This window comes from Gouania willdenowi, chromosome 4 (assembly GCF_900634775.1).
Source record: "Gouania willdenowi chromosome 4, fGouWil2.1, whole genome shotgun sequence".
Taxonomy (NCBI): Eukaryota; Metazoa; Chordata; class Actinopteri; order Blenniiformes; family Gobiesocidae; genus Gouania; species Gouania willdenowi.
In genome coordinates this window covers 644612-669767 of record NC_041047.1, presented here as the reverse complement: position 1 = coordinate 669767, position 25156 = coordinate 644612, and the positions used below count along the sequence as shown (strand labels likewise).

The 25156-nt window shown below is 45.0% G+C and overlaps 1 protein-coding gene across 1 annotated transcript in view; it reads right to left on the bottom strand.

Moving 5' to 3' along the window:
* Window positions 1-25156, bottom strand: part of thop1 (thimet oligopeptidase 1) — a 30830-nt gene that overhangs the window by 2718 nt on the left and 2956 nt on the right. Inside the window, exons 2-13 of the mRNA XM_028443536.1 lie at window positions 24890-25096; window positions 20184-20332; window positions 19994-20104; window positions 19750-19852; window positions 18511-18668; window positions 18158-18293; window positions 13424-13566; window positions 13124-13347; window positions 12848-13049; window positions 5771-5957; window positions 5543-5671; window positions 2527-2663 (exon numbers count right to left, since the gene is read on the bottom strand). Coding sequence (XP_028299337.1) covers window positions 2527-2663; window positions 5543-5671; window positions 5771-5957; window positions 12848-13049; window positions 13124-13347; window positions 13424-13566; window positions 18158-18293; window positions 18511-18668; window positions 19750-19852; window positions 19994-20104; window positions 20184-20332; window positions 24890-25096 — 1886 coding nt within the window. The remainder of the gene's footprint in view (window positions 1-2526; window positions 2664-5542; window positions 5672-5770; window positions 5958-12847; window positions 13050-13123; window positions 13348-13423; window positions 13567-18157; window positions 18294-18510; window positions 18669-19749; window positions 19853-19993; window positions 20105-20183; window positions 20333-24889; window positions 25097-25156) is intronic.

The following is a 25156-nucleotide window of genomic DNA, read 5'->3' as shown; positions in this document are numbered from 1 at the left end:
ATCCTTGGTCGATAAATGACCTAAAGTTTTATCCCTCCTGGTTGGACAGGAAACATATTGATAAAAGTGTGTTAGTGATTGTTTAAGAGAAACGTGGTTAAAATCAGACATTATAAAGTTAGGAGCATCAGGTGAAATAGACTGTAGTCTATGAATGATGACATCAGAGATGACGCTAGAAGCAGAAGCAGCGTTTGCCTTCAGGTGGATATAAACTGTGGTTATAAACATTTGAGGAAATGTAGAAATTCACTTCCTCGTTTGGATGTTTGAGTTACCATGGGAACCATGGTTAAAGTCCTTCAGAATGAACTTAGGCAGCTGTGATGTAGCGTGTCACACGAGATAAACTCTTACAGTTCAGTTGTAACAGCTGATCTCTGAAGCACACGTATCGTACATGTTCCCGTCGGGTTAACGTCCCGACTCACGTCACATGCCAGCGCAAGAAAGAGAAAAGGCCACAGCAGATAAAATACATCCATCGCTGTCAGCAGCAGGTGATAAAGCACTGAGAACACTGACGGGGAACATGTGAAAAACATTTAAAAACAAGTTTATAAACTTTAAACACGGACGCCAAACTCTCACTGCCAGTCGTTGTGTGTGCATGCGCCCTGGAGAGATTTTTGGGGTCCATCCATAAAGTCAGTAAAATGATGGTCCATTGTTCTATGAATCTGTGATAACCACATTTATTTATTCATCTGAATAATATCCACTGTTATCCAGGAACGTTTATTATTATTATTATAGTCATCTTAAAGATGGAAATCATGGTTTTAATCACTAATAAAATGGTTCAAAGTGAATAAAAATGGTGGAAAAGTTTTTGTAGTTTGATAGAAGAGATACGGCTATGTAGCGGCGCAGAAAAAGTTTATTCACACGTTATTTACAAAATGTCAACAACGTTAGACTTGTCCATCCAGCCTTACATGTTCCAGCCAGAGTCTGACCCAGTGGAGCGAGATGAAAATGAAGATGATGAACCTGCAGAACCCTAACAAGTGAGCTAACACAAGCACCGAGCTAACGCTAGCGCCAAGCTAACGTCACGAAATGCATTTTAATACAGTCTTTTCAAAGACAAAAACGTCAAAATGAAATGACTAATGAAAACTTTAGACTTAAATTAAATCACGTAGGCCATATTATCAAGGATCTAAAACGAGCACACAGCACTAACATATGAAGACGGTGCAACTGCTAATGCTAACAAAACAATGACAGGGACGTCTTATCATCACTTTTTAGCGTTATTTACAGCTTACCGAAGTGCTCTGTTCATCGTCTCCAAAGATAGAAGGAATTGAACCCTCAATCAGACAAAGTCTTTCTGTAAATCCTTCTTTATACTGGTGGAGGTTGATGAAGCAGTCATCATTGAAGTGCTTCACACACACAAAAATGACCTTATCCACAGATGTGGTACATTTCTATAAAAAATAAAACTCAACCAGACACTTTGAAAAGGTTCTGATGCTGGGAGACGGTGTAATGAAGCGTGTGGGTTACTACATCCAACAACCCAACATTTTGACTTATCCTCTCGTAACTTCTGCTTGGACTACAAAATAAAAGCCAGAAATAAAAATGGTGGATTACTCGAAGTGTTGGACCTGGAGTTGATGAACTAATTTGGCAGTTCTGCTGCAAATACTGTGATGTAATAGTTCAAAAAACGTAATAGAGAATAGAAAAATCGAAACAGATTGAAAAATATGAGCAAAACAGAAAATAAAGATATCAACGGAGCACCTGAAGAGATTAATATGAACTTTTCTGTACTTCTAAACAATCTAAATATACAACAAAATGCATTTAAGGGCTAAAAAAGTGGATTTAACATGATATGTCCCATTTAAGAGACTATTGGGATTTGGGGGTCCGTATCAGCACTTGAGGGTGTGTTTATCACAGCAGCAGCGGAGTCAGTCAGCTGTTTCAAACATTTACTGGAGTGTTAAGCTGCTAAGTCACTGTCTCCTCATCTCTATTACCTACAAGAATAGTACATTTAAGACGATAGTCCACTGTTTAGTCCAACCGCTGCGTCGCATTGGGTCACAAACATGTCAGATAATGTCAAAGGTGATATGAGGGGATATAACGCATACTAAAAATGAAACTACTCCATGGATGCTACTGCTCCTCAGGGAGGGATTAAATATAGAAAACATGTAATGTATGTAGCTTTATATATATATGAAAATAAAGTATAATATATATTCTATTTTAAACCACAGTGTTTGTTTTCGCTGTGAAGTAGTCGAGGAGCTCACATTCTTATAGAGTAGGAGGAGTTTCCGCTACGTGACATCAAGTAGTGAGAAAAATCAAACTGTTCCATTTGAAGCTTACTTTTTATAAAATGTGTAATAAGTGAAGAACTTTGTCCTTCTGAATGAGGCTAAATGATGTTTATCACTGTAGCTACACCATTACAAAGTGATTTATTATCATATACTGGCCCTTTAACTTCACTGTGTGTGTGTAATGTGTGTGTATAATGTGTGTGTGTACCTGAGCGTTCATGATTCCCTCCCGTTTAAAGCGAGTGTAGAACATGTCCATAGAGAACACTTCACTCCACAGGTATCCGTAGTACTGGGCGTCGTATCCTCCCGCCAGGTGACCAAAGGTGGCCGGCATGTTGGTCTCTGCAGAGGTCAGAGGTCAGGATGACATCATAATCCGTGTGTCATTCGTTTTTCATTATGTAACAAAAAAATAAAAAACAAAAAAACCACTCTTTATTTGCTATTCGTTTCCAAAACCAAAATGAAAAAATGGAAAACGCCTTGTTTCTTTTGCTTCCGTACAGAAAATGAAAAACAAACACATTTATTCATTTTCTCCATTAACGATTGGCCAAAGTATGTGACCCGGAAGTGTACTCTCATCCGAGAGTAACGCTATGCTAACGGCTATGCTAACAGCGTTGCAGCAGAAAAAGCCTTTTCACACTCACACTGGTTCAGTTCTTCCTCATTAGGTCAAAGGTCAGAGGGATAAACTCTCCATGGCTGACGATGTAGGAAGTGAGTCTGACAGAGATTTACATTATTTTACCAGTTGTAGCCTTGATTCCATGAATGATTTTTAGCATAAACGTAGTATCGGTCTCTGAGGCAGAATGACCGAGTTAGCTGCTAAAGCTAATGCTGCTAAAGCTAATGCTGCACACAAGCTAAAAATTCAGTTTTTTTACCTGACAGTTTCAGATGATGGAGATACTTTAGTTCATTTATCGACCTGTCCATCTTCTGCATTTCCTTCAAATGTGTAAATGTAATTAAAATAATAGCCTAATGAAAATAATCATGGACCTGGTTAGTGACTCGTTAATTTACCATTTCATAATGAGAACTCATACTGTCTTTTTCACACTCGGAAATATCGCTTTGATCATAATAATAATAATACATTTTATTTATAAGCACTTTTCAAAAACACTTTACAGTTGTTAAAACAACTACACAAGTCAGTGTTGGCGCCGCAAATGGCTGCCCCGGTGTGTTGATGTGTCTTCTTTCACTGCAACTACCAAGTCAAATTCCTCGTATTGTTCTAAACTGTACCTGGTCAATAAAGCTGATTCTGATTCTGATTCTGAAAAACCCAACAATAATAAAGTAAATACATAACAATCTAAAGTTAAAAGCTAGGGAGAGGAGTGTGGAAACAGAGGAGGTCTTTGATGCTGCTTCTCTCATGGGTTTTATAAAAGTGCTCAGATATGAGCATCAATCACAGGTAGAGTCCTAATTCACTGCAGACCCAGGTAGTGTTTTCATTCACCAGGAGTAGAAGTGAGGGGACTGCCTCGCTACATACTGAGCTGCTCCATCCGTTTTTAAAAGTGCTGAGATTGGCTGAAAGTGACATCAGCAGAAAATCCTGGACACCTCCTTTAGTCTGAGTATGTGTAATATTAATAATATAAACACTACTAAAACAATAACGATCTCTGGAATAACATTAAAAACGCTGTTAGGTTTGAAATATCAATAGAGTGAACTAGCCATAATTATTGATGATGAGATCGCTGCTTCCAACTGTGCATCAGAAACGTGTCCTTTTCACTTTAGCTGGTGTTGGACACAGAACGTCCTCACGGACATTTAGGAGGATTTAGAGACTCCTAAGTGTTGCAGAGCTAAAGATATCTCAGAATGTGTTCCATATATTCCTCCAGTCCAGCCATGACACAGCTTGTGTTATCAGACATGTAACTGACACGGTAACGCATCACTTCCGGGTCACGTACTTTAACCAATCAGTAATGGAGTAAACATTTTCTGTACCAAAGCAAAAGAGCTTGAATTTAAAAAACAAGGCTTTTTTCGTTTTCCATTTTGGTTTTGGGAACAAATTTTTAGTTTTTCGTGTTTTTGTTACATAATGAAAAACAAATGATGCACAGATTCATCATCATTACACACTGGCCATCATTGATTAACCAGTCGTATGATTAGATGTGTTCAATAAGATTCACTAAGCTTTAGTAGTTATAAATGGTGATGTTAGCGTACGCTGTTACGCCCCCTACTGGCTGATGTCTGTGTTTATTTATTCAAAGTGATCAGCTGTTCCATCATTAGACTGATGCATGGATGTGGATCAATACTGCGTCTGAATGACTAAGCTGTCTTTAAAATGTAAAGTTAACCTAAAGCTTTTCCAAATGTGCTGCAGTATTTAATCAGTAATGTGATTTAGTTTTTATTTATATATTAATGTCTTGATTATTCCCTCTACAGTAGTGCTGTTTGATATGGAGGAAATATTATATCACTATATAAGTACATTTATATCCTGACAAAGTATTTATTCCTTAAAATTATACTAAATGAATGAAAAACTACTAATCATTATATGTTTTTATAAAAAAATAAACTAAAGAAAAAAAATCCCAAAATAATTGCTGCTTCTCCTTTAAGAATCTTTTCAATGAAGGAATATTTGTGACTTTTGCTACATGTACTGTTGTCACATGTTCTAATTTATAAATGTGTGGCAATGCCACCAGGGGGCGTAACAATCAACAATAATGTTCACTGATACGTACCTGTAGTGAATTTGACTGCATCAAAGATCATACATGTTAAGTTCTATTCTTTAAAAACAGAAGATACATTAATACTAACATTTGTCAGACACGTCTGAAGCTGTTCATTTAGGAAGAGTCACTTTAGCTGTTGTGACTCAATTTGTAACCAGACTAATTGATGATTCAATCTGATAGTGATTGATCATTTAATGAGTTACTGCCTCCTTTAACTCCACTTTTCACTTTGTTTTGTTCAGATGTGACAACGTTCATTTTCATCGCGTAAATGTTTTTTGCTCTTTGACCTCAATGGGCGGGGCCTATGAACCAGGAAAATTTAAGGGCGTAACATGTTAATGACAATAGAATTAAGCCATTTATCACTACCTGATCATTGGTGCGCTGTGATTGGTCAGTGTTGGTCCTGTTCTACCACACAATGTAAAACTGTGTGTGTGTGTGTGTGTGTGTGTGTGTGTGTGAGACCTGGTGAAGCAGGTGTTCCCAGGATGAGGTCACATAGTCGTGCGTACTCCTCAGCAGCGTCCAGATTGTTCTGAGTGTGTAGAGACTGATCCAGTTTGGCCAGAACGATCTGCCTCAGGTTGAACAGACCTGAGCACGCACACACACAATGAGCTCTCTCTTTCTCTCACACACACACAAATAGTGCTACAGTGTGTGTGTGTGTGTGTGTGTGTGTGTGTGTGAGACCTGTGTTGGCCAGCCTAGACTTGATGAGTTTATCCAGCAGGTCTTCAGGGATAGCTTTCCCAGTCTTGTAGTGTCTGGACATCCTGAGCAGAGGCTCCTTCTCCCACACCCAGTTCTCCAACATCTGGGACGGGGCCTCCACAAAGTCCCTCTCAACATGAGTGCCACTGAACATCGCATAGTCCGCCTACACACACACACACACACACACACACACGCACACACACACAGTGTGTTAACCCTGATATACAGTATATCTGCTAATGTGTCTAGTCAACAATGTAGCTACACGTAGCTCTCCAGGTAGACCTCTACACTGTAACTGAACGCCTGCTTTCTGCTGACCTGCCACTAAGGGGGAAACTCAAAAAACGCCTCAATTATGGGCAGGGCTCCTGATGCAATAAGACACACCCACTCAGGCTGGAAGACTCACACAGCAATGAGTAAATACACGTTCGCGCACACACAGAGAGACAGACGGGAATACACACACGCACGCACTCTGATTAGACCAGAATCTGATCTTTATAGAAGCTCAGATTTACTAATATCACAGCTACAGCAGCCATTTCACAAAGACCATTAAACTTCCTCATTAATAGTCAATCAATGCTCACTGAGGGCTGTAACTGGAGGAACCCCTCCTCCCTCCTCTCAGCTTTTATAGGAGGGGCAGGGCCAACAGTGAAATTTGGTGATGCTCAATGGTCACAATAATCTGTGTCAGCCAATAGAAACATTCTATTGTAATAGCAGCGTTCAACCCTTAGAGGGCAGTAACTCTGACATCCTATTCAGCTTTTGACCTCAGGGTGTGAGGGGGCGCTAGAGCACCATCTATATCTATTTCACTACACAGCTCCTCACCCGAGCTACACGTACTATAAACACACGAGTGAGAGAGAGGAAGTTAGTTTAGACCGGAGAGGGGGGGGAGGGGCGTCTGAGCAGCCACGCTCACACTGATAAACTAGGAAAGCTCTCAAGTCTCAATGATTGTATGTCACTGATGTATGTGCATGTGCGCGGCTAAAGCGCGTGCTTGTGTGTGTGTGAGCCATGGAGTAGCGAGTCACACACACACAAAACAAAAATAAAATTTTAATTATTCAAAATATACAAAACTAAATATTTCTACAAAAAGTACACAAAACGACAACAGAAATGCACAAAAATATACAGAAGGCTCCAAAAACACACAAAATGACTCCAAAAATATATATTACAGAAAAATACACCAAACTACAATAAAAACATTAAAATGACTCAAAATACACAAAACTAAATAAGTATACAAAAAATACACTAAGATGACAACAGAAATGCACAAAACTACACCAAAAAACATTTAAAAAAATACTGGGTTAGTTGAAACCGGTAGTCATTACACAAAATGACTCCAGAATCACACTACAATGGCAACAAAAAACTTTTAGGTAATGTATATAACCCTGGTTCTATCAGTAATATGAGTGAGATGTCTCACTATGGGATACACACACCCTGTAGCCCTCAGAAGCACTTTTCTCAATCCGCCAAGCCCTGATTGGCTGGAAAGAACTTTCAATCCGCCGGGGACACTCCCACCCTCTATAAGAGGGAGGGCAGATGTACAGTTCCTCATTCAAAATAAGCACCACTTCTCACTTGTTCGAGCAAGAAGGGTTGTCTGGTGAGACATCTCCCTCATATTACTCATAGAACCGGGGTTATGTACATAACCTAAAGTTATTGAGCGAAAAAAACCAGCCCCCAAGGCAGAGTCAGTTATACATCAGGACAGCAAACAGTTCAGCATGTAAACCCAGACATACGTGAGGGGCAAGGACCAATTCGCCGCTGCAAAAATGTCCTGAACAGACACTCCCCTGAACAAGACCCAGAACGTGGCGGGACATCGAGTTAAGTGTGCGTGCAGGACCTCAGGCAGCTGCAGACCCCAACCCTCATAGGCCAAAACACTGACCCCTATTGTTCTTGGTAATGGGGAGCCATTGCCAAAGCAATGGCCCCCATCGCCCCATAAGTAACACCTGTGACAGGTGCTGCTTAGCAACAGGCTTCCCCCTGTGGGAATTAGCCAAGAGGACGAACAGCTGATAACCCCAGTTCCATGAGTAACATGAGTGAGATGTCTCACTCATTATGAAATAGAACCCTTAACCATTAATAATCATTATTAATTAAAATAATTATTATTAAGTTGTAATGAGAACCACCGCCAGATCCCAAGGTGGAACCAGCGGTCTGGCCATGGGGGGAACCATAGTGCTCACTTCATGAAAAACGGCCGATCAGTGAGAGCTGACTCACCGTTTTTTTTTTTTTCCTGCTTGCTCTCAGAGGAGACGGACGCTTTTTTTCCCCTCTCCCTCGTTTTCCCTGCTTGCTGCTCTTTTGTCTTGTTCAAATCTAACAGGAGCATATATCAGCATCCCAATCCTGAATCTAATCATGGAATTGATTATCTGGTCTTTCTTCGCTTTTGGTCAAATTTCTCTACTAGAAGGACAGGCAATGGGAGAGTTCACAAGTCCTGAGGATGTGGAAGACGTTCACCACCAGATTGGAATGTATGATATCGGGTCTTATGCTGATTGGATCTGGCATTTTCCTGAATTATCGCAAAAATTGGATTACGTTGGCAGCATTATTGGAAGCCGCAGTTAACGAAGAAAGGAGCCAAACTCTCTGAACTCTCTCAGATGGATTCCACCGTGGAACTTTAAGAGGAGGATAGTTTGTCTCACAGGATATGGCCACACTATTGGATCACTTATCGAACTGACCAGGAACAGTAAGGCTGGCAGCTATGTCATGGCTAGCCCGTCTCAAAACACCTTCTCTATTCTCATTCGCCCCCCCCCCCCCCCGAATTAACAGCCCGTGGTCTGTTTTCTTCTCTCCAAACTCCCCAAGGACGGAATGTTGATAAGACGCTCGGACCTTTCCCTCACTTTTCATGTACACCTTGACCAGGCTCTGCTAACGAACTCTCGAGGTCATCTCTATGTGAGAGTCAGCAGCAGAGTCTGAGTAAACAGGCTTATCTCAACGAACACTTTCACTCCCCCTTCATCACTACATATCCTATCTTTGTCACCGTCTCCTCCGGCTCCAACCATCCTCCCTCCCAGCGGTTGGGCAGTAGGAGGCACGCCATAAGGGCAGCGCCACACTGTGGCTAACTTGCGAACTACCCATATTAAAGACCCATCCCCTGTGCTAACGTGCTCTTGTATTGAATTGAATGTTGTGTTTGTGGGTTTCTGTCGCAATGTTGCTGAAGAGTTTTTTTCATGATCCCAAACTCTGCCCCTCTTTACAAGGGCCTAGTTTGGTTTTTGCCTTTTTTATCTCTTCTTCCTCCCCATCGTTGTTATCCCATTTCTCATCTGAATAAGGGGAGCCGCCCTTGTGGCGAACCGCAGTTCTCCCGCTCCTGTGCTCCCATGTTATGATTGTCTTTTCATGTTTTCTTGGATGGGATTGAACTGAAATGTAATTTTGTTGCTCTGTAACATGTGCAATGACAAATAAACTCAACTTTAACTCCAACTCTAAAATCCACATGACAGGCTGCGATCGCCGCTAAATACACTTTCACAGTGAAACAGGCTATGCGCTTGTCAATCAGGCCCTGCAGGGATGATAAGATGACTCCCCCCCGGGCCCTGAAAAAGGGATGTGACACCACTGGGGAAACCAACCCTCAAAACACTGTAGGTTATTTACATACAATCATACAGAAAGCTAGTGGAAGAGGCCCGGGTGCCCTGTAAGCTGGAGATCACACACTGTGAGGGTCCCACCGCTGACAGACGGAGCCATTCAGGGGCCAAGCCCCCAGACCCAGACTCTCTGGGTGTGGGTGGAAGATCGTTACTCCTGCCTGCGACAGCAGATCCCAGCACAGTGGGAGCTGCCGAGGAGGAGCGCACAGCAACTGGTAAATCTCGGTGAACAAATCCGCCTCGACCCGTCCATAGCGCACAAGTGTTCCACCACCAGTGGGTGTAACCTCCATTCCCCGTACACCGGCGTGCCCCTACCTTGGCAGTTTATATACGCCACCACCATGGTACTATCAGTCCTCACCAGGACATGATCTCCCCTAAGAGACGGGAGGAAGTGGATCAGCAAGAGGAACACCGCTCACAACTCCAAATAATTAATGTGATAGCATCAGAGGTCTGCTTCCCAGCAGCCTCTCACCGACCTGCTTTCGAACACCTAGCCCATCAGGCTGGCGTCCATGCAGATCCCCTTCCTGGATGTAAGAATGGAGAGACCGCGCATCAGGAAATCAGAGGCCCGCCAGCGGCGCAGGGCTGCGCTGCACTCCGGCGTAACCAGAACCCTGTGGAGGTGGCCGAGGTGGATGGTCGAAGCCATCAATCCGAGTAACCGGAGACATAATCTGAACTGAACAGATTTGCCCAGTCGAAACAGTGCGAGGCATGCCCTGAACGTCTCGAGACACCGAGAGATAGTTTCCTGTGTAAGGGACAACATGCTCTTTTCCTTGTTTATTACAAACCCTAGGTCAGATAAGTGAATGCGCATGTGCGCTGTGGCCTCCGATTCAGATTGTGCTAAAAGTATCGGTTCAAAGCCCGTAGATCCAGATTAGGGTGAATGCCCCCCCCCCCCTCGTTTGGGGACCAGAAAATACCTGGAGTTAAAAACCGCTCTGGGACAGTGCGGGTGGAACGATTGAGATAGCTCCTCTGCTCAGCAGAGAGCTGATCTCCTCTTGCAATACATGGGCCGGGTCCCCCTGGGCCTGAGTGTGTATTACACCGGCAAAACAAGGAGAGACAGCCGCAAACTGCAGCATGTAACCCCGATATTGTCCGCAGCACCCATGGTGGAGCTGCGATCGTTGCCCATTTCTCCTTCTTAACAGAGAGGGTGGTCGTTCAGCCTGGGAGGCAGTGGGACGGTGGCGCCCTCTCCCAGAGAGGGCCGGAAAAATTATTTGTGGCATAACGGCGCCCTCTTGAAGCAACGGATCGCACACTACTAGAGGGCCCAACCGGAGGGCGGTGGAGCCCTCTGTCGATGGCAGCCTGCCTAACAGCAGAGGAGCCGACCCTGTCAAGGTGGCGCCCCCTGCCGGTGGAGCAGAGCCATACCCCCAGGAACGAGCATGCAGTACTGCTCATTCCCGGGGACAGCGTGGTAACGGGAACTCAGCAGCCTCCAACCCGGAGAAGGCAAAGGCCTCCTGCAGAGTGGAGACGGCAGGCACAGTTACCACGCTGCTTATAGTTGAGGATACTTCTTTTACATGCTGCGCCCCTGGCCTTTGGCCAGGGTGCTTGGGCAACGTACACATCATCTTTATTTGAACAAGTGAGTGGATGCAAGTTTGTGAACATGAAGAGGGGGGCGTGAGCCAAACTTCCCGTGAAGTTCGGCCTGAAACATGTCCTCTCCCGACCGTCCAAGGACCGTGCCTTGATGGTGGGGAGGACGGGCTGTGAGGAGCCCATGGACAGATCATCCTTTCCTTCCTCCTTGTTTGAGTGGGCTGTGTTGGCGTAACAGCAGCCGCGGGCCAGCCTGGTGGGCCTCGCTGAGGCTGGGTGGATGGCAGAGCGGCCGGACGCGGTGACTTAAACTGCGGACCCTGGGGAGCAGGGGGCTTCCGTGGAAGACACAGATGGATAGATTCATCATCCCTCTTTTCATCTCTGCAGCATCGCTACACAAAAGCCAGCTACGGGCGGAATATCCCGTCCGGGACCACCGGCACGTCGAGGATGTGGCTCTTTTCTGCGTCAGAAAAGGTTGAGCCAACGCGCTCGGTCCTGAAGCACCATGATGTTTATCACGCTACCCAAGGCCCACATGGCGCGCCGCTGGGTGCGAAGACACACACCTGCTACGGATGAAATTTCCTCCACTGTCGCTGGGACCTGAGACCTAGCAAAATCCTCACACAGTTCAGCTTGGAAAGCTGTGCGCCACAGCGCACCTGCACAGCCCCACAGTGTCTAAGCTTGGGAGAGAGGAGGAAGGCGTGGAAACTGCCAACTCCAGAGAGGCAACAAAGGCAGCAGGCTGCTGGGAGCCCCAGCTATGGCCACGGGCAGCAGCAGAGTCTATAACGGCCATGTCCTACGACGGAGGCTGCATGCGTTGAACGCCATGCAGCGAGCCCCAGTGCATCCCGTCTTCTCGGTGAGAGGAGCCTCGGTTCCCATCGCTGCTTGAGGCCAGCAAGAAGAGCAGATTGGCTTTTATGCTTCCATGTGACGGCTAACAGGTGCTAGCAGGGATGCAGGACAACGTGCGCCGGACATCAGAGATGTAGGGGAGAGCATTGACTTTTATGGAACGGCAGCTGGGTAGCTGGTTTTTGGGGCTTGAGTAACGTGGTGCGGAGCTGGAACCAGGCCTTACACGGTGGTGAAGCCGACAGCCGGAGCTGGGGCTCTGATTTTCACTTGCCTGTGAAGCAGTAGCACTTACCGAGCAGAGCAAGTGCTGGTTGCATCTCGACCTGTTGTGGTCCTCTCAATGCGTTTTATACTTACCAGCGCCCAGCAACTGGAAAACCCGAAGGAATCCGCCTGTGAACAGTTTAGCCGATAAAAACGCAAAATGTGCATGAGAGAGAAGAGGTGTTTGAATGAGGAACTGTACATCTGCCCTCCCTCTTATAGAGGGTGGGAGTGTCCCCGTCGGATGGAAAGTTCTTTCCAGCCAATCAGGGCTTGGCGGATTGAGAAAAGTGCTTCTGAGTGCTACAGGGAGTGTGTATCTCATAGTGAGACATCTCACAAAATATTTTGAATCAGAACAATAATTATACAAACAAAGCACAGAAACACAACAGAAAGATACAGAAATACACAACTACAAAAAAAACATACATTACAGACAAATACACCAAACAAAAAAAATATAAAAATGAGTAAAAAAACAAACACATTTATCATGTGCATGTGAAGCACCACCAGACTGAGTCGAACACAGGCCAACAGTGTGTGTGTGTAGCACATGTATTTTCAGAGGAACCAACCAATCAACAACCGTGTGTATCTGTGTGTTACATTGTGTTACCTGTGCACACAGCTGGTGCATGACGTGTCCAAACTCGTGGAAGTAAGTCTCCACCTCATCGTGCTGCAGGAGTGAGGGGGCGTCGGCCGTAGGTTTGCTAAAGTTAGCCACCATAGCGGCTACCGACATCTGCCTAGTGCCATCTTGCAGCAGGCAGCCTGGCTGGAGGCCGAAGCAGGCGGCATGGCCGTACTTCCCCTCTCTGTGGGTAACCACGGTAACAAGAGGTCAACAACACGCTGGATGGAAAAATGGATGGATGTAGGATGGATGTACCTAGGGTAGAGGTCCAGGTAGAACTGTCCCAGCACCCTCCCACTGCTGCGCTCCGTCACACAGTAGAGGGTGACGTCAGGGTGCCATACGGCGGCCCCATCCTGTAGAGTGAAGCTCAGACCCAGGAGGTCCTGGTAGATGTGGAGCAGACCCTCAGTAACCACCTCCATGGGGAAGAACTCCTTCAGAAGGTTCTGGTCCACCGCATACTGGGTCTCCTCCACCTGAGGGCCCCGCCCACAGACCCCGGTCAGAACAGGAAACAAGAAACAGGTAGCAGCAGAGAAAGTGATGTCGTACCTGGGTCATGTAGTAGCGTGTGTCCCAGGCATGCAGCTTTCCACTGAAGGCCTCCCCTCTCTTCTCACACTCTTTCTGCTTCAGCTGCAACATCACAGCTCTCTCTGTTTCACCCAGCGGCTTCAGCTTCACAGCTAGCTCCTCTAAATGACACACACCAGTATGAACATATTTTAATCAGTATAGACAAATATAAACCGGTATAAATCACCAGTATGAACCAGTATACACTAGCATAAACCAATATAAACCATAGACTAAAAATAATGGATGACGCACTCTCACGGGGAAGTGAAGCTTTTATTTTTAGAGCTCCCCCTGCTGACTGGCTCCTCAATGATAACAGATGGGATGTGGGTCAAACTGTAAAGTTAAAATACTGGTACCGTTTTTTTTTCCCAACCCTAAACTCTGCTGTGATCATTACTTATTATCACCCTACATTGTGTTCAAGTGCTCATTTTTCTGTGAAGTTTGTGTTAAATAAGTTATTTGAGGAAAACGAGATTTGACGTCATATATGATGATGATATGACGGATCTTGTGTAGCTCTCTTTGTGGTCTATTCTCCCGTCTGGACTTCTGCACTTTTTTGTGCACCTGCAGTTACGCGCTTCTCTCCTATGCGTATTCTCTAGTCCAGGCTGCTGAGATGCCCACCGCGCGTTGAGCCAAAAAGCGCATGTGTGAATGAAGGCAGGCTGAAGGAAAGGATCCGGTGATGTCATTTTTGTTGACTGTCTAGAAATCATGGAACCTGGAGTTTTCCCAACGCTTGTAAATGTCATTTAAATCCGTGAAAATATAAAGTTCACTATTAATTTGAAATGCCTTTATTGATAAACAATATAACAGGTTGATTTGATCAAATCATTGATCAAATTATTGTAGTGTGACTGAGTCACAGTTAAAATCTCTCTCCTTGATCAGCGCTTCATCAGCATCATTGTATTCATAATCATCATCATCGCTGTAAAGATTGACCGAGTTAGATGCGAATGAACGAATGCCTTTATTTGTCATTGTACACATGTACCATGAGATTAAAAACAGCCAACTCCAGTAGCAGTGCAAGAATCAAATAAACAACAAACAATAAAACATAGTACATAAATAAATAAATAGACAGTACAGGAAATGAGGTAAAGTGAACAGTATGTGCATTTTGTATTTAAAAAGTGGCTGGGCAGAGTCCGTGGGTATGAATATGAGATCAGCGCATATGAGAATTCAGAGCGGTTATTGCTTTTGGAAAAAAACTATTTTTGAGTCTGTTTGTTCTGGCCTTAATGCACCTGTAGCGCCTCCCTGAGGGCAACAGGTCAAACAAGTCAAAGCCAGGATGGCAGCAGTCTTTGGTGATGGTTTTAGCTCTGTTGAGACAGCAGGAGGTGTTAATGTCCATCAGGGAGGGGATAGGGCAGCCAATGATTCTTTGTGCTGCCTTTACAACTCTCTGGAGCCTCCATATTGTACCATACTGTGATACAGTACGACAGCAGGCTCTCGATGGCTGAGCGGTAGAAGATCAGCAGCAGGTTGGAATTTAGTTTATATCTCCTGAGATCTCTCAAGAAGTGTAGCCACTGCTGAGCCTTCTTGCAGACTGCCGTGATGTTCTCTGACCAGGACATATCCGCGGAGATGAGAACACCAAGAAACCTGAAAGTGTGGACCCTCTCCACGCACTCACCGTTGATGTACAGGGGGGCTGGGTTTGTGCTGTGCTTCCTTAAGTCCATGATGATCTCTCATGTTTTCTTGGTGTTCAGAGCGAGGTTATTCTCCAAACACCAGGCTGCCAACTTCAGGACCTCCTCTCTGTAGGACGTCTCATCGTTCTTGGAAATGAGTCCGACCACTGTAGTGTCGTCGGCAAACTTGACGATGAGATTGTCATTGTGGGCCGAGCTGCAGTCGTAGGTGTAGAGGCAGTACAGGAGGGGGCTCAGCACACAGCCCTGTGGGGAGCCGATGCTCAGTGTACGGGTGGAGGAGAGGTGGGGGCCAAGTCTCACATTCTGGGGTCGGGTGGTTAAAAAGTCATTTATCCAGGCACATGTGAGAGGTGGAAGGCCGAGAGTGTTCAGTTTAGTGATGAGTCTGTCTGGACTTATTGTGTTAAAGGCTGAACTGTAATCCACAAAGCATCTGAACGTAGCTCTGCCGCTGCTCCAGGTGGTTCAGTGCAGAGTGCAGAGCTACAGAAATGGCGTCCTCTGTGGATCTGTTCACACAATATGCAAACTGGTGTGTGTCAAAGTCCGGGGGGAGATAGTCCTTAATGTGCTGAAGGACCAATCTCTCAAAGCACTACATGATTACTGGAGTGAGGGCCACTGGGCGGTAATCGTTCAGCATGGTGGTGGGGGACTTCTTAGGTACTGGGATTATTGTGGCTGATTTTAGGCACAACGGGATGACTGCCTGGGCCAGGGAGAGGTTGAAGATCCTGGTAAAGGTGGGGGCAAGCTGGTAGGCACATGCTCTGAGCATCTTGCCAGGTACTCCGTCTGGGCCAGCAGCTGTCTTAGGGTTCACTGTCAGAAGCACCCGCCTGACATTGTGTTCCTGTACAGTGAATGGAGTGGTGCAGGAGCCAGATAGGGGTGGGGGCAGGGCTGGAGCAGATGAGTACTGCTGAGGTTTTTCAAAACGAGCGAAGAAGTAGTTTAACTCCTCAGCCAATGCCATGCTCACGTCTTCTGTGGACACATCACAGCCTCTGAGATTTGTGATGTCTTTTATTCTCCGCCACACTTCCCGTGTGTTGTTGCTGGACAGGTGGGACTCTATGCGCATCCTGTGGTCTGCCTTGGCTCTTTTTGTTCCTCTTTTCAGGTCAGCTCGAGCAGCTCTGTACAGAGCTCTGTCTCCTGACCTGTAGGCAGCATCGCGGGCCCTGAGGAGTGTGCGGACCTGTCTGGTCATCCAGGGTTTTTGATTTAAGAAAACCCGGATGTTTTTGTCCACAGTCACATTCCCAATGCAGAACTGGATATAGTCCAATACCGTTCCTGTGAATGTCTCCAAGTCCTGATGTGTGAATAAGTCCCAGTCTGTCTGTTCAAAGCAGTCCTGTAGTTTGAGGAGTGCGTTTCCAGTCCAGGTTTTAACAGTCTTAGTGGTGGGTTTAGCCCTATGTCTAAGGGGGGTGTAGGCTGGTGAGAGCAGGAGGGAAAGATGGTCAGACTGGCCAAGGTGGGGGAGGGGAACGGCTCTGTACGCATGTGTAATGTTGGTATAAACATGATCCAAAGTGTTCTTCCCCCTAGTAGAACACTTGACATGCTGGTAGAACTTCGGGAGTACAGTCTTCAAGTTGGCTTTGTTAAAAACCCCTGCGATTATGTGAACACCATCGGGATGGGCTCGCTGCTGTTCAGCAGGTGAGAGAGTGCTGTGTTTACATTGGCATCAGGTGGAATATAAACAGCCGTGACGATCGCCACAGATAGCTCTCTCGGCAGAAAAAAAGGTCAGCATCTTACGGACATGTACTCGACGTCTGGGGAACAGTGTCTTTCTACGATTGTCCCATTGTTACACCAGTTTTCATGCACATACATACAGAGCCCCCCTCCCCTACTCTTACCTGAGTCTTTATTCCTCTCCCAGCGGAGCAGAGTCCGCCCTGCTAGCTGCAGGCTAGCATCAGGTATTCCCGGGTGAAGCCAGGTTTCCGTGATAATCAGAACACAGCATTCACGAACATAGCGATTTCCAGCAAGTTGTAGTACCAAGTCATCCGTTTTATGCACCAGGGATCTGGCATTGGAGAGATACAGGCTCGGTAGAGGTGGCTTGTGTGGTTGTTTCCTGAGCCTTAGCATAACACTGGACCTGCGGCCCCGCTTCTGCTTCCTCTCCCTCCTCCGTCTGCGTTGCCTCCTCGACCCGACAACAATCCACGGAGAGCCCGGCGGTCTCGCTATGTCGTCTGGGATGCTATGCGTGTGGTGAAAGTCACTCACAACAGATATCTGGTGTCGATTCCCGATATCCAGAACCATCTGACGGGTGTAATGAATGTTCGCGTTACCAATCAAGCAAAACATAAAGAAAATCGGCAGAGAAAAATGAACAAACAACTGAGAAAAAGCACTGGAACGGAGAGCCGTGAGCCGCTGCGACTATGCGCGCCGCCATCTACCTTCCTGGACGATATGAGGAAATAACTTATTCCAGGATTAGAGGAGCGTACTGCCCTGATGACTTTACGCAGCTCAGCTACATCAAGACCAGACCTGACCCCCCATCTGGGACAGGAGGTTAACCGGTTAACAATGCATATCCCTACGTGTTACCAGGGCTCCCCCCGCCGGACCCTACTGCGCAGACTCTGGCTACAAATTACGTCAAATTTGCAAGATGGAAGCGCCGTATTTTGGCTTCAAGAATGTTGAGTAGGAACAGCTACAGTACACGCCCACTGGTATAAACCAGTCCAAAGCAGTATAAACATCGATATAAACCAATATAAACCAGTACAAACCAGTTTAAATCAGTTAGAACCAGTATAAACATTGATATAAAATGAGTATGAACCAGTACAAACATTGGTATAAACCAATATGATTCAGCATAAAACAATAAAAAAACAGTTTAAACCGTTATGAACCAATATAAACATTGGTATTGACAAGTATGATTCAGGATTAACCACTAAAAAAAAAACAGTAGAAACATTGGTATAAACCAGTATAAATCATGAGTCTGTGGTCTTGGACTGACCCAAGAAGTGGTGGACCTTGGTGGAGGTCTTGGCCATGTTCATTTCCAGGACGTAGTCAGCGTGTGTGTTGAAGCCCAGGAGGGAGCTCTTCTGAGCTCTGAGATCTACCAGATCCCTCAGGATCCCAGAGTTCTCCTGGAAGCACAGCAGGAAGTACAACAGGAAGTACAACAGGATGTACAGTATAGCAGGAAGAACAACAGGAAAAACAACAGGGACTACAGCAGGAAGCACAGGAGGAAGTACAGCATGAAGTAGAGCAGGAAGTACAGGTGGAAATAGATAAGATAGAGAGTCCGTGTGGCGCCGCCTGCTCCTGTGAGTGAGTGATGCAGTTTGCCGGCTCTCCCACCTGCTTACAGCGGGAGTTGAAGGCTTCCTCTAACTTCCTGCGCGTCTCAGGGACGAAGCATTTCTTCATGGTGGGAAAGTAATGAGGATACTTCAGGGTCAGCTTCAGATTGTCTCCATCCTTCTCCAACGAGCTCAGGAAGTCCTCAGGAAGACCCCCTGGAAAGCCAAAATATAAGTCAACTGAAAACTTTAAAACTTAAAAACTCTTTAAAAAAAATCGTTTTATTTCTGAAAAAAAAGAAAGTAAAAAAATAAAAAAAAAAATATATTTATATACAGTAGTCCCTGGCTATAACGCATTTCACCTTTCGTGGCCTCAGTGTTTCGCTGATTTTTTTTACAGTGCAATTTTATATGCATTTTTACAGCGTATATGAGCATTGTGTTCTGTGTTCTGATTGGCTGCAGCGTTCACACCGGATGCGTCCTGAAATGTCCATACAACCAGATTACATACAGTCAATGGGTAGACGCGGCCCAGATGAGAAATCTTTCCTGTGCGGCGGTTCAATCCGAGCGCCATTTGTTGACAATGACGTCAGGTTAACACAGACACTGGTCTGTTCACCCATTCAACCATGGAGTAGAAGCTGTGTGTGACCACCTGGAGCTGTAGGACACGTCCTTTATAACCAGGACTAGGAAGGATTAGGTGTGGAGGAGAATCAGTGAGGAGGTGGTAGTAGCAAATAAAAGTTATCTCTGTAGCACTGAGCTAGCATAGCATTAGCCGCTAAGCATACCGGCTTTTTTCACAGGTGGTGACAGTTGGATGTGTCGCTGGTGGGCGGGGGCTTCACTTCAAACTCACATATGAAGCTAATGGGGACATTTTTTGATCCTGTACACTCTGAAATGCTGTATGTTTGCAAGTTTTCTCCCCGACAAAACCTACAATGTCGACGTCTGTCTGTGAAAAGTGTCTAAAGTGTGTGGTGAGGGGTTTTACAACCTTAAAACATGTATAATAATTGTAAAAAGTAAAGCGGACTACTTCGCAGATTTCGCCTAATGCGGGTTATTTTTAGAACGTAACCCCCGCGATAAACGAGGGACTACTGTATACCTAAGATGAAAATTACAGGCCTCTCCTCTTTTTAAGTGGCAGTTCTTGCACAATTGGTGGCTGACTAAATACTTTTTTGCCCCACTGTATAAATATATATTAAAAGAGCAGTAAATAAAAGGCATCAAACTAATGATGATTATAAATATAGTTTATAGTGAACAAACAAACCCAGCTGCTCTCTGCTGAAGGACAGGCTGGTGGTGTCTTCATTCAGGTTTTTGTTGAAGTCGATGGAAAGGTTGCTCAGCTTCTTCTTGATTTTTTTTATCTCCTGTGGAGATGACAGGTTTCATTCACAGGTATGGATGTAGAAAACCGGGATAGAAGAGGTTCTTCCAGAGTCAGAGCAGCCTGTGTGTGTGCTGAAAGTCTAAAACCATTCTCAGTTTAATCCCAGTGTGTTCCCAGTTACCTCCTGTGTGTCTTTGGGCAGGTGCAGACCGTTTCTGGTTCCTAGTTTGATCAAACGCTCCATGAAGCGTCGAGACTCAGCTGATAGAGCATCAACCTCCTCCTTCTTCTTCTGCACACACACACACAGTCAGTGATAACAGAGGAGCGCTGAGCTGTGATTGGTCAGAGAGTGGAGGGGGCGGTCATACCTGCAGAGCTACGATCCTCAGGTACACGTCCTCCCTCATGCTCATCTCTACGTCAAACTCTGACAGACGTTTATCAGCCTCGGTGCTCGCCGTACGAACGTCTTTAGACGGAGAGACGTGCTGAGGGAAGTCCAACATGTTCCTCTGCACTGAACACACACACCAAAGATGATCAGTCCACTGATAAATGTCACATTTTTTAATAACATTTCTAAATATCAAACACAACAGTCCCATTCTATGACCTTATTCTTCCTGTTATTACTATTTGAATATAAATCTAGTTCTACAGAACTAAAGGAACTCAAACGCAGACAGGAAACACACACTGGTCCTCATTCATTAACCGTTGGGACTTTCAGATCTGAGCTCACAACGTGTGTTCACCAAGATTCAGTATTTATCAACAGTGACGTGATCGTACACTACGACCAGATCTAACATCAGATCTGATGTAGATAATCTGATTGGATTAGTGGAGCAGCAGCAAAATCTGAAAATCACATTAAACAAACCACAGCTGTCATTGGAGCATAAACAGACACATTCAGAACAGATCAAAACACAATCATTCAAACTAAATAAAATGAATTTTAAAAGGCTCACATTATTACTGATACCTGCAATTTGTCTGTTTTCTGTATTTTCTTTCTTTTGTGTAGTTTGTGTCTGTTTTGGTATCAGAATCAGGAATATTTAAGGATGTAACTTGTTAATGACGCTGCATTTATCAACACATGATCATTGGTACCACTGTGTTTGCTCTATAACACAAAGTTAGCTTTGACACTTTTTCATACAATTATTAATCTATTTCTTCATGGATTTATTATTATTAATAATATTATCTTTTTTTTACCCCTTACATCATCTTTGGTAATAGCTATGTTTAATTTTAATGATGTGGTTTGGATTGAGACAGACAGACACACACACACACACACACACTAGTGTTAGTGCACATATCCCACCGTACATGCTGCCTGTTAGAGCCACTCCTGCTTTTTTATACTTTTTCAACCTTTAACTTGTTTGAAGTGGTTTTTCTTCAGTTACTTCCTTATATTGATTTGTTTACCTACACTTTAATAGTTTTTGTTTGATGATGGACGCGCTACTTTCCTACAGCGGACTCTGCTGAGTGCAACAACACGCTCACATTGTTTACACCAGAGATCAGCTGATGAGGCTGGTACGTAGACCAGATCAGAGAATATCCTCAAACATCTGGAGAAGGACTCAGAGGCTGCAGGGGAGGTAAAAGACAACTAACAAAGCCAGGTTGAAACAGCTTATGGACAAAAAACCTTTTAAACTGAGAATCTCCTGGGTTACCATGGGCAACGTGAGGTCACTGGCAAACAAGATGGAGGAGCTAACGGCACTAGTCAGGAGTCAGAGGGAACATCAGGAGTACAGTTTAATAAGTTTTATGGAGTCATGGCTGCACCAGGATATTCCTGATGACAACGTTTCCATCGAGGGCTTTCAGACTGTTCAGACAGACAGGAAGTGCACCGGGAGCAGCAAGAAGAAAGGGAGGGGTGTCGCTGTTTTTGTAAACAACCAGTGGGAACACAGCACACATCAGCATCAAAGAGCACATCTGTTGCCTGGACATCAAACTGTTTGCTGTTGGGCTCCGCCCATATTATTTTAACACCATCCGTCTGGTTCTACTGGGTGAGAAGCTGACAGAGATGCAGGTGGACTCCTCCATTGTGTCCTGGATTGTGGACTACTTAACTGGCAGACCACAGTATGTACGCCTGAGACACTGTGTGTCTGACAAAGTGGTCAGCAACACCGGGGCGTGGCCCCTCAAGGGACTGTCCTCTCTCCTTCATCTTCACCACCTATACCATGGACTTCAGCTACTGCACTGACACCTGTCATCTCCAGAAGTTCTCTGATGACTCTGCAGTGGTTGGATGTATCAGGGAGGGGGGCGAGATGGAGTACAGGGCTGCTGTGGACAGCTTTGTCACATGGAGTGAGCTGAACCTTCTACAGCTCAATGTGACAAAGACTAAGGAGCTGATTGTGGACCTGAGGAGAACCAGGAGGCCAGTCAGTCCTGTCTCCATCCAGGAGGTCAGTGTGGACATTGTGGAGGAGTACAAATACCTGGGAGTGGTGATTGACAATAAACTGGACTGGGGGAGGAACACTGACTCCCTCTACAGGAAGGACCAAAGCTGAGGTCCTTCAACATCTGCAGAAAAATGCTGAGGATGTTTAATGAGTCAGTGGTGGTGAGTGTGATCCTCTACGCTGTTGTTTGCTGGAGGAACAGACTGAGGGTCACAGACACCTACAGATTCATCCACAAGGTCAGTGACGTTGTGGATTAAACTGGACTCTCTGACAGTGGTGACAGAGAGGAGGAGCCTGTTCTAAGGTGAAATCCATCCTGGTCAATGAGTCCCACCCACTCCATGATGTGCTGGTCAGTCACAGAAGCACCTTCAGCACCTTTAGAACCTTCAGCACCTTTAGAACCTTCAGCACAAGGCTAATCCAACCACGGTGCTCCACAGAACGTCACAGGAAATCATTCCTGTCTGTGGAGATCAAACTGTATAATTCATCACTGTAACTTCACAGCTTGATTGTTGTAAATATCTGTATTATATTTGTATATAATTTGTATTATTCACCTGTAATTTTCATCATAGATAAACCTCAACTGTTGTGGCATATGGACTAAAAGCCAGTTTTTCCCACGCCACGGTAGGCTAAGCAAGGAGGGAATTAACACTGATGACGCGCACGCCAAACAATTGCACAGAGTTGAGAGGTTTATTGTTCCAGATCGTGTTGGAGACATAGGCACTTACATTAGTAGCATACATTGGTTGCCTTAAGATACCTCTTCACAGTATAGATTGTAGATGGATCACAGGATGATGCAGTTAACAGAAAGTACCTCTCCCAAACTCACCCCACCAGCATGATGCAAGCCAAACTAAACACCCTGCCAGGTGAGTGCACGTACTAATATAACCTACTCCCACATTGCCACGCCCAATCACCATGGTGCAGAAGTGTGCATACTCTGATTGTGTGCATGATACCCATTCACATGCATGAACCTCATTTAGAAACATGTGAGAAACAACCAAACCCTGTACTGCTCCTACATCAACTATGAGAGACAAAATGAGAATAAAATCCAGAAAATCACATTGTATGATTTTTATTAAATTAATTGGTAAATTCCTCTGTAAAATAAGTATTTGGTCATCTACAAACAAGCCAGATTTGTGTCTCTCACAGACCTGTAACTTCTTCTTTAAGAGGCTCCTCCTCCACTCGTTACCTGTATTAATGGAACCTGTTTGAACTGGTTATCAGTATAAAACACACCTGTCCACAAACTCCACTATGGCCAAGACCAAAGAGCTGTCAAAGGACACCAGAAACTAAACTGTAGACCTGCACCAGGCTGGGTAGACTGAATCTGCAATAGGTAAACAGCTTGGTGTGAAGAAATCAACTGTGGGAGCAATTATTAGAAAATAGAAGACATACAAGACACTGATAATCTCCCTCCATCTGGGGCTCCAAGATCTCACCCCGTGGGGTCAAAATGATCACAAGGTGAACAAAAATCCCAGAACCACACGGGGGGACCTAGTGAATGACCTGCAGAGAGCTGGGACCAAAGTAACAAAGGCTACCATCAGTAACACACTACGCCACCAGGGACTCAAATCCTGCAGTACCAGACGTGTCCCCCTGCTTAAGCCACTAACATCTAGATGATCCAGAAGAGGATTGGGTGAAGGTCATATGGTCAGATGGAACTAAAATAGAACTTTTTGGTAAAAACTCAACTCGTCATGTTAGGAGGAGAAAGAACACCATACCTACTGTAAAGCATGGGGGTGGTAACATCATGTTTTGGGGCTGTTTCTCTACAAATGGACCAGGACGACTGATCCATGTAAAGGGAAGAATGAATGGGGACATGAATCGTGACATACTGAGTGAAAACCTCCTTCCATCACTAAGGGCATTGAAGATGAAACATGGCTGGTCTTTCAGCACCACAATGATCACAAACACATCGCCCTGGCAACGAAGGAGTGGCTTTGTAAGAAGCATTTCAAGGTCCTGGAGTGGCCTAGCCAGTCTCCAGATCTCAACCCATAGAAAATCTTTGGAGAGAGTTGAAAGTCCGTGTTGCCTAGCGACAGCACCAAAACATCACTGCTCTAGAGGAGATCTACATGGAGGAATGGACCAACATACCAGCAACAGTGTGTGAAAACCTTGTGAAGACTTATAGAAAACATTTGACCTCTGTCATTGTCAACAGTGTACATTACAAAGTACTGAGATTAACTTTTGTTATTGACCAAATACTTATTTTCCACCATAATTTGCAAATAAATTCATTAAAAATCCTACAATGTGATTTTCTGGATTTTTTTTCTCATTTTGTCTCATAGTTGAGGTTTATCTATGATGAAAATTACAGGCCTCTCATCTTTTTAAGTGGGAAAACTTGCAGAATTAGTGACAAGTTGCACCAGCTCAGATATTTGGCAAAGTGAAATTATAGAACACAGTTGTTGAAAAATTCAGTAAATATTATTTTTAAAATAATTACTAGACATTGCAGGTGACCCCAAGGTTGAAAACTCTTTAATTCAATTTGCGTGTGTGTGTGTGTGTGTGTGTGTGTGTGTGACACTGACCGGTGTATTGGACTTCCACGTCAGCGAGGGCCTTCAGGGTGTTGTGGTAGGTGACGTCCTCCAGGGGCAGCGCTCCCACTGCGTCGTACACCTGTTTGGTTTCTCTGATCAGTTCCTCCGAGAGCTGCAGGATCTGATCTGAGGTCAGATCCCAGCGCAGACGATTCACTGAGGACATTGTAGAGGAGTCGGAGAACACCAGCTCACCTGCACCCACAGTAGCATCATTAGAGGAGGAGAGCAGCTCACAGCCAGCAGGGGGCATCA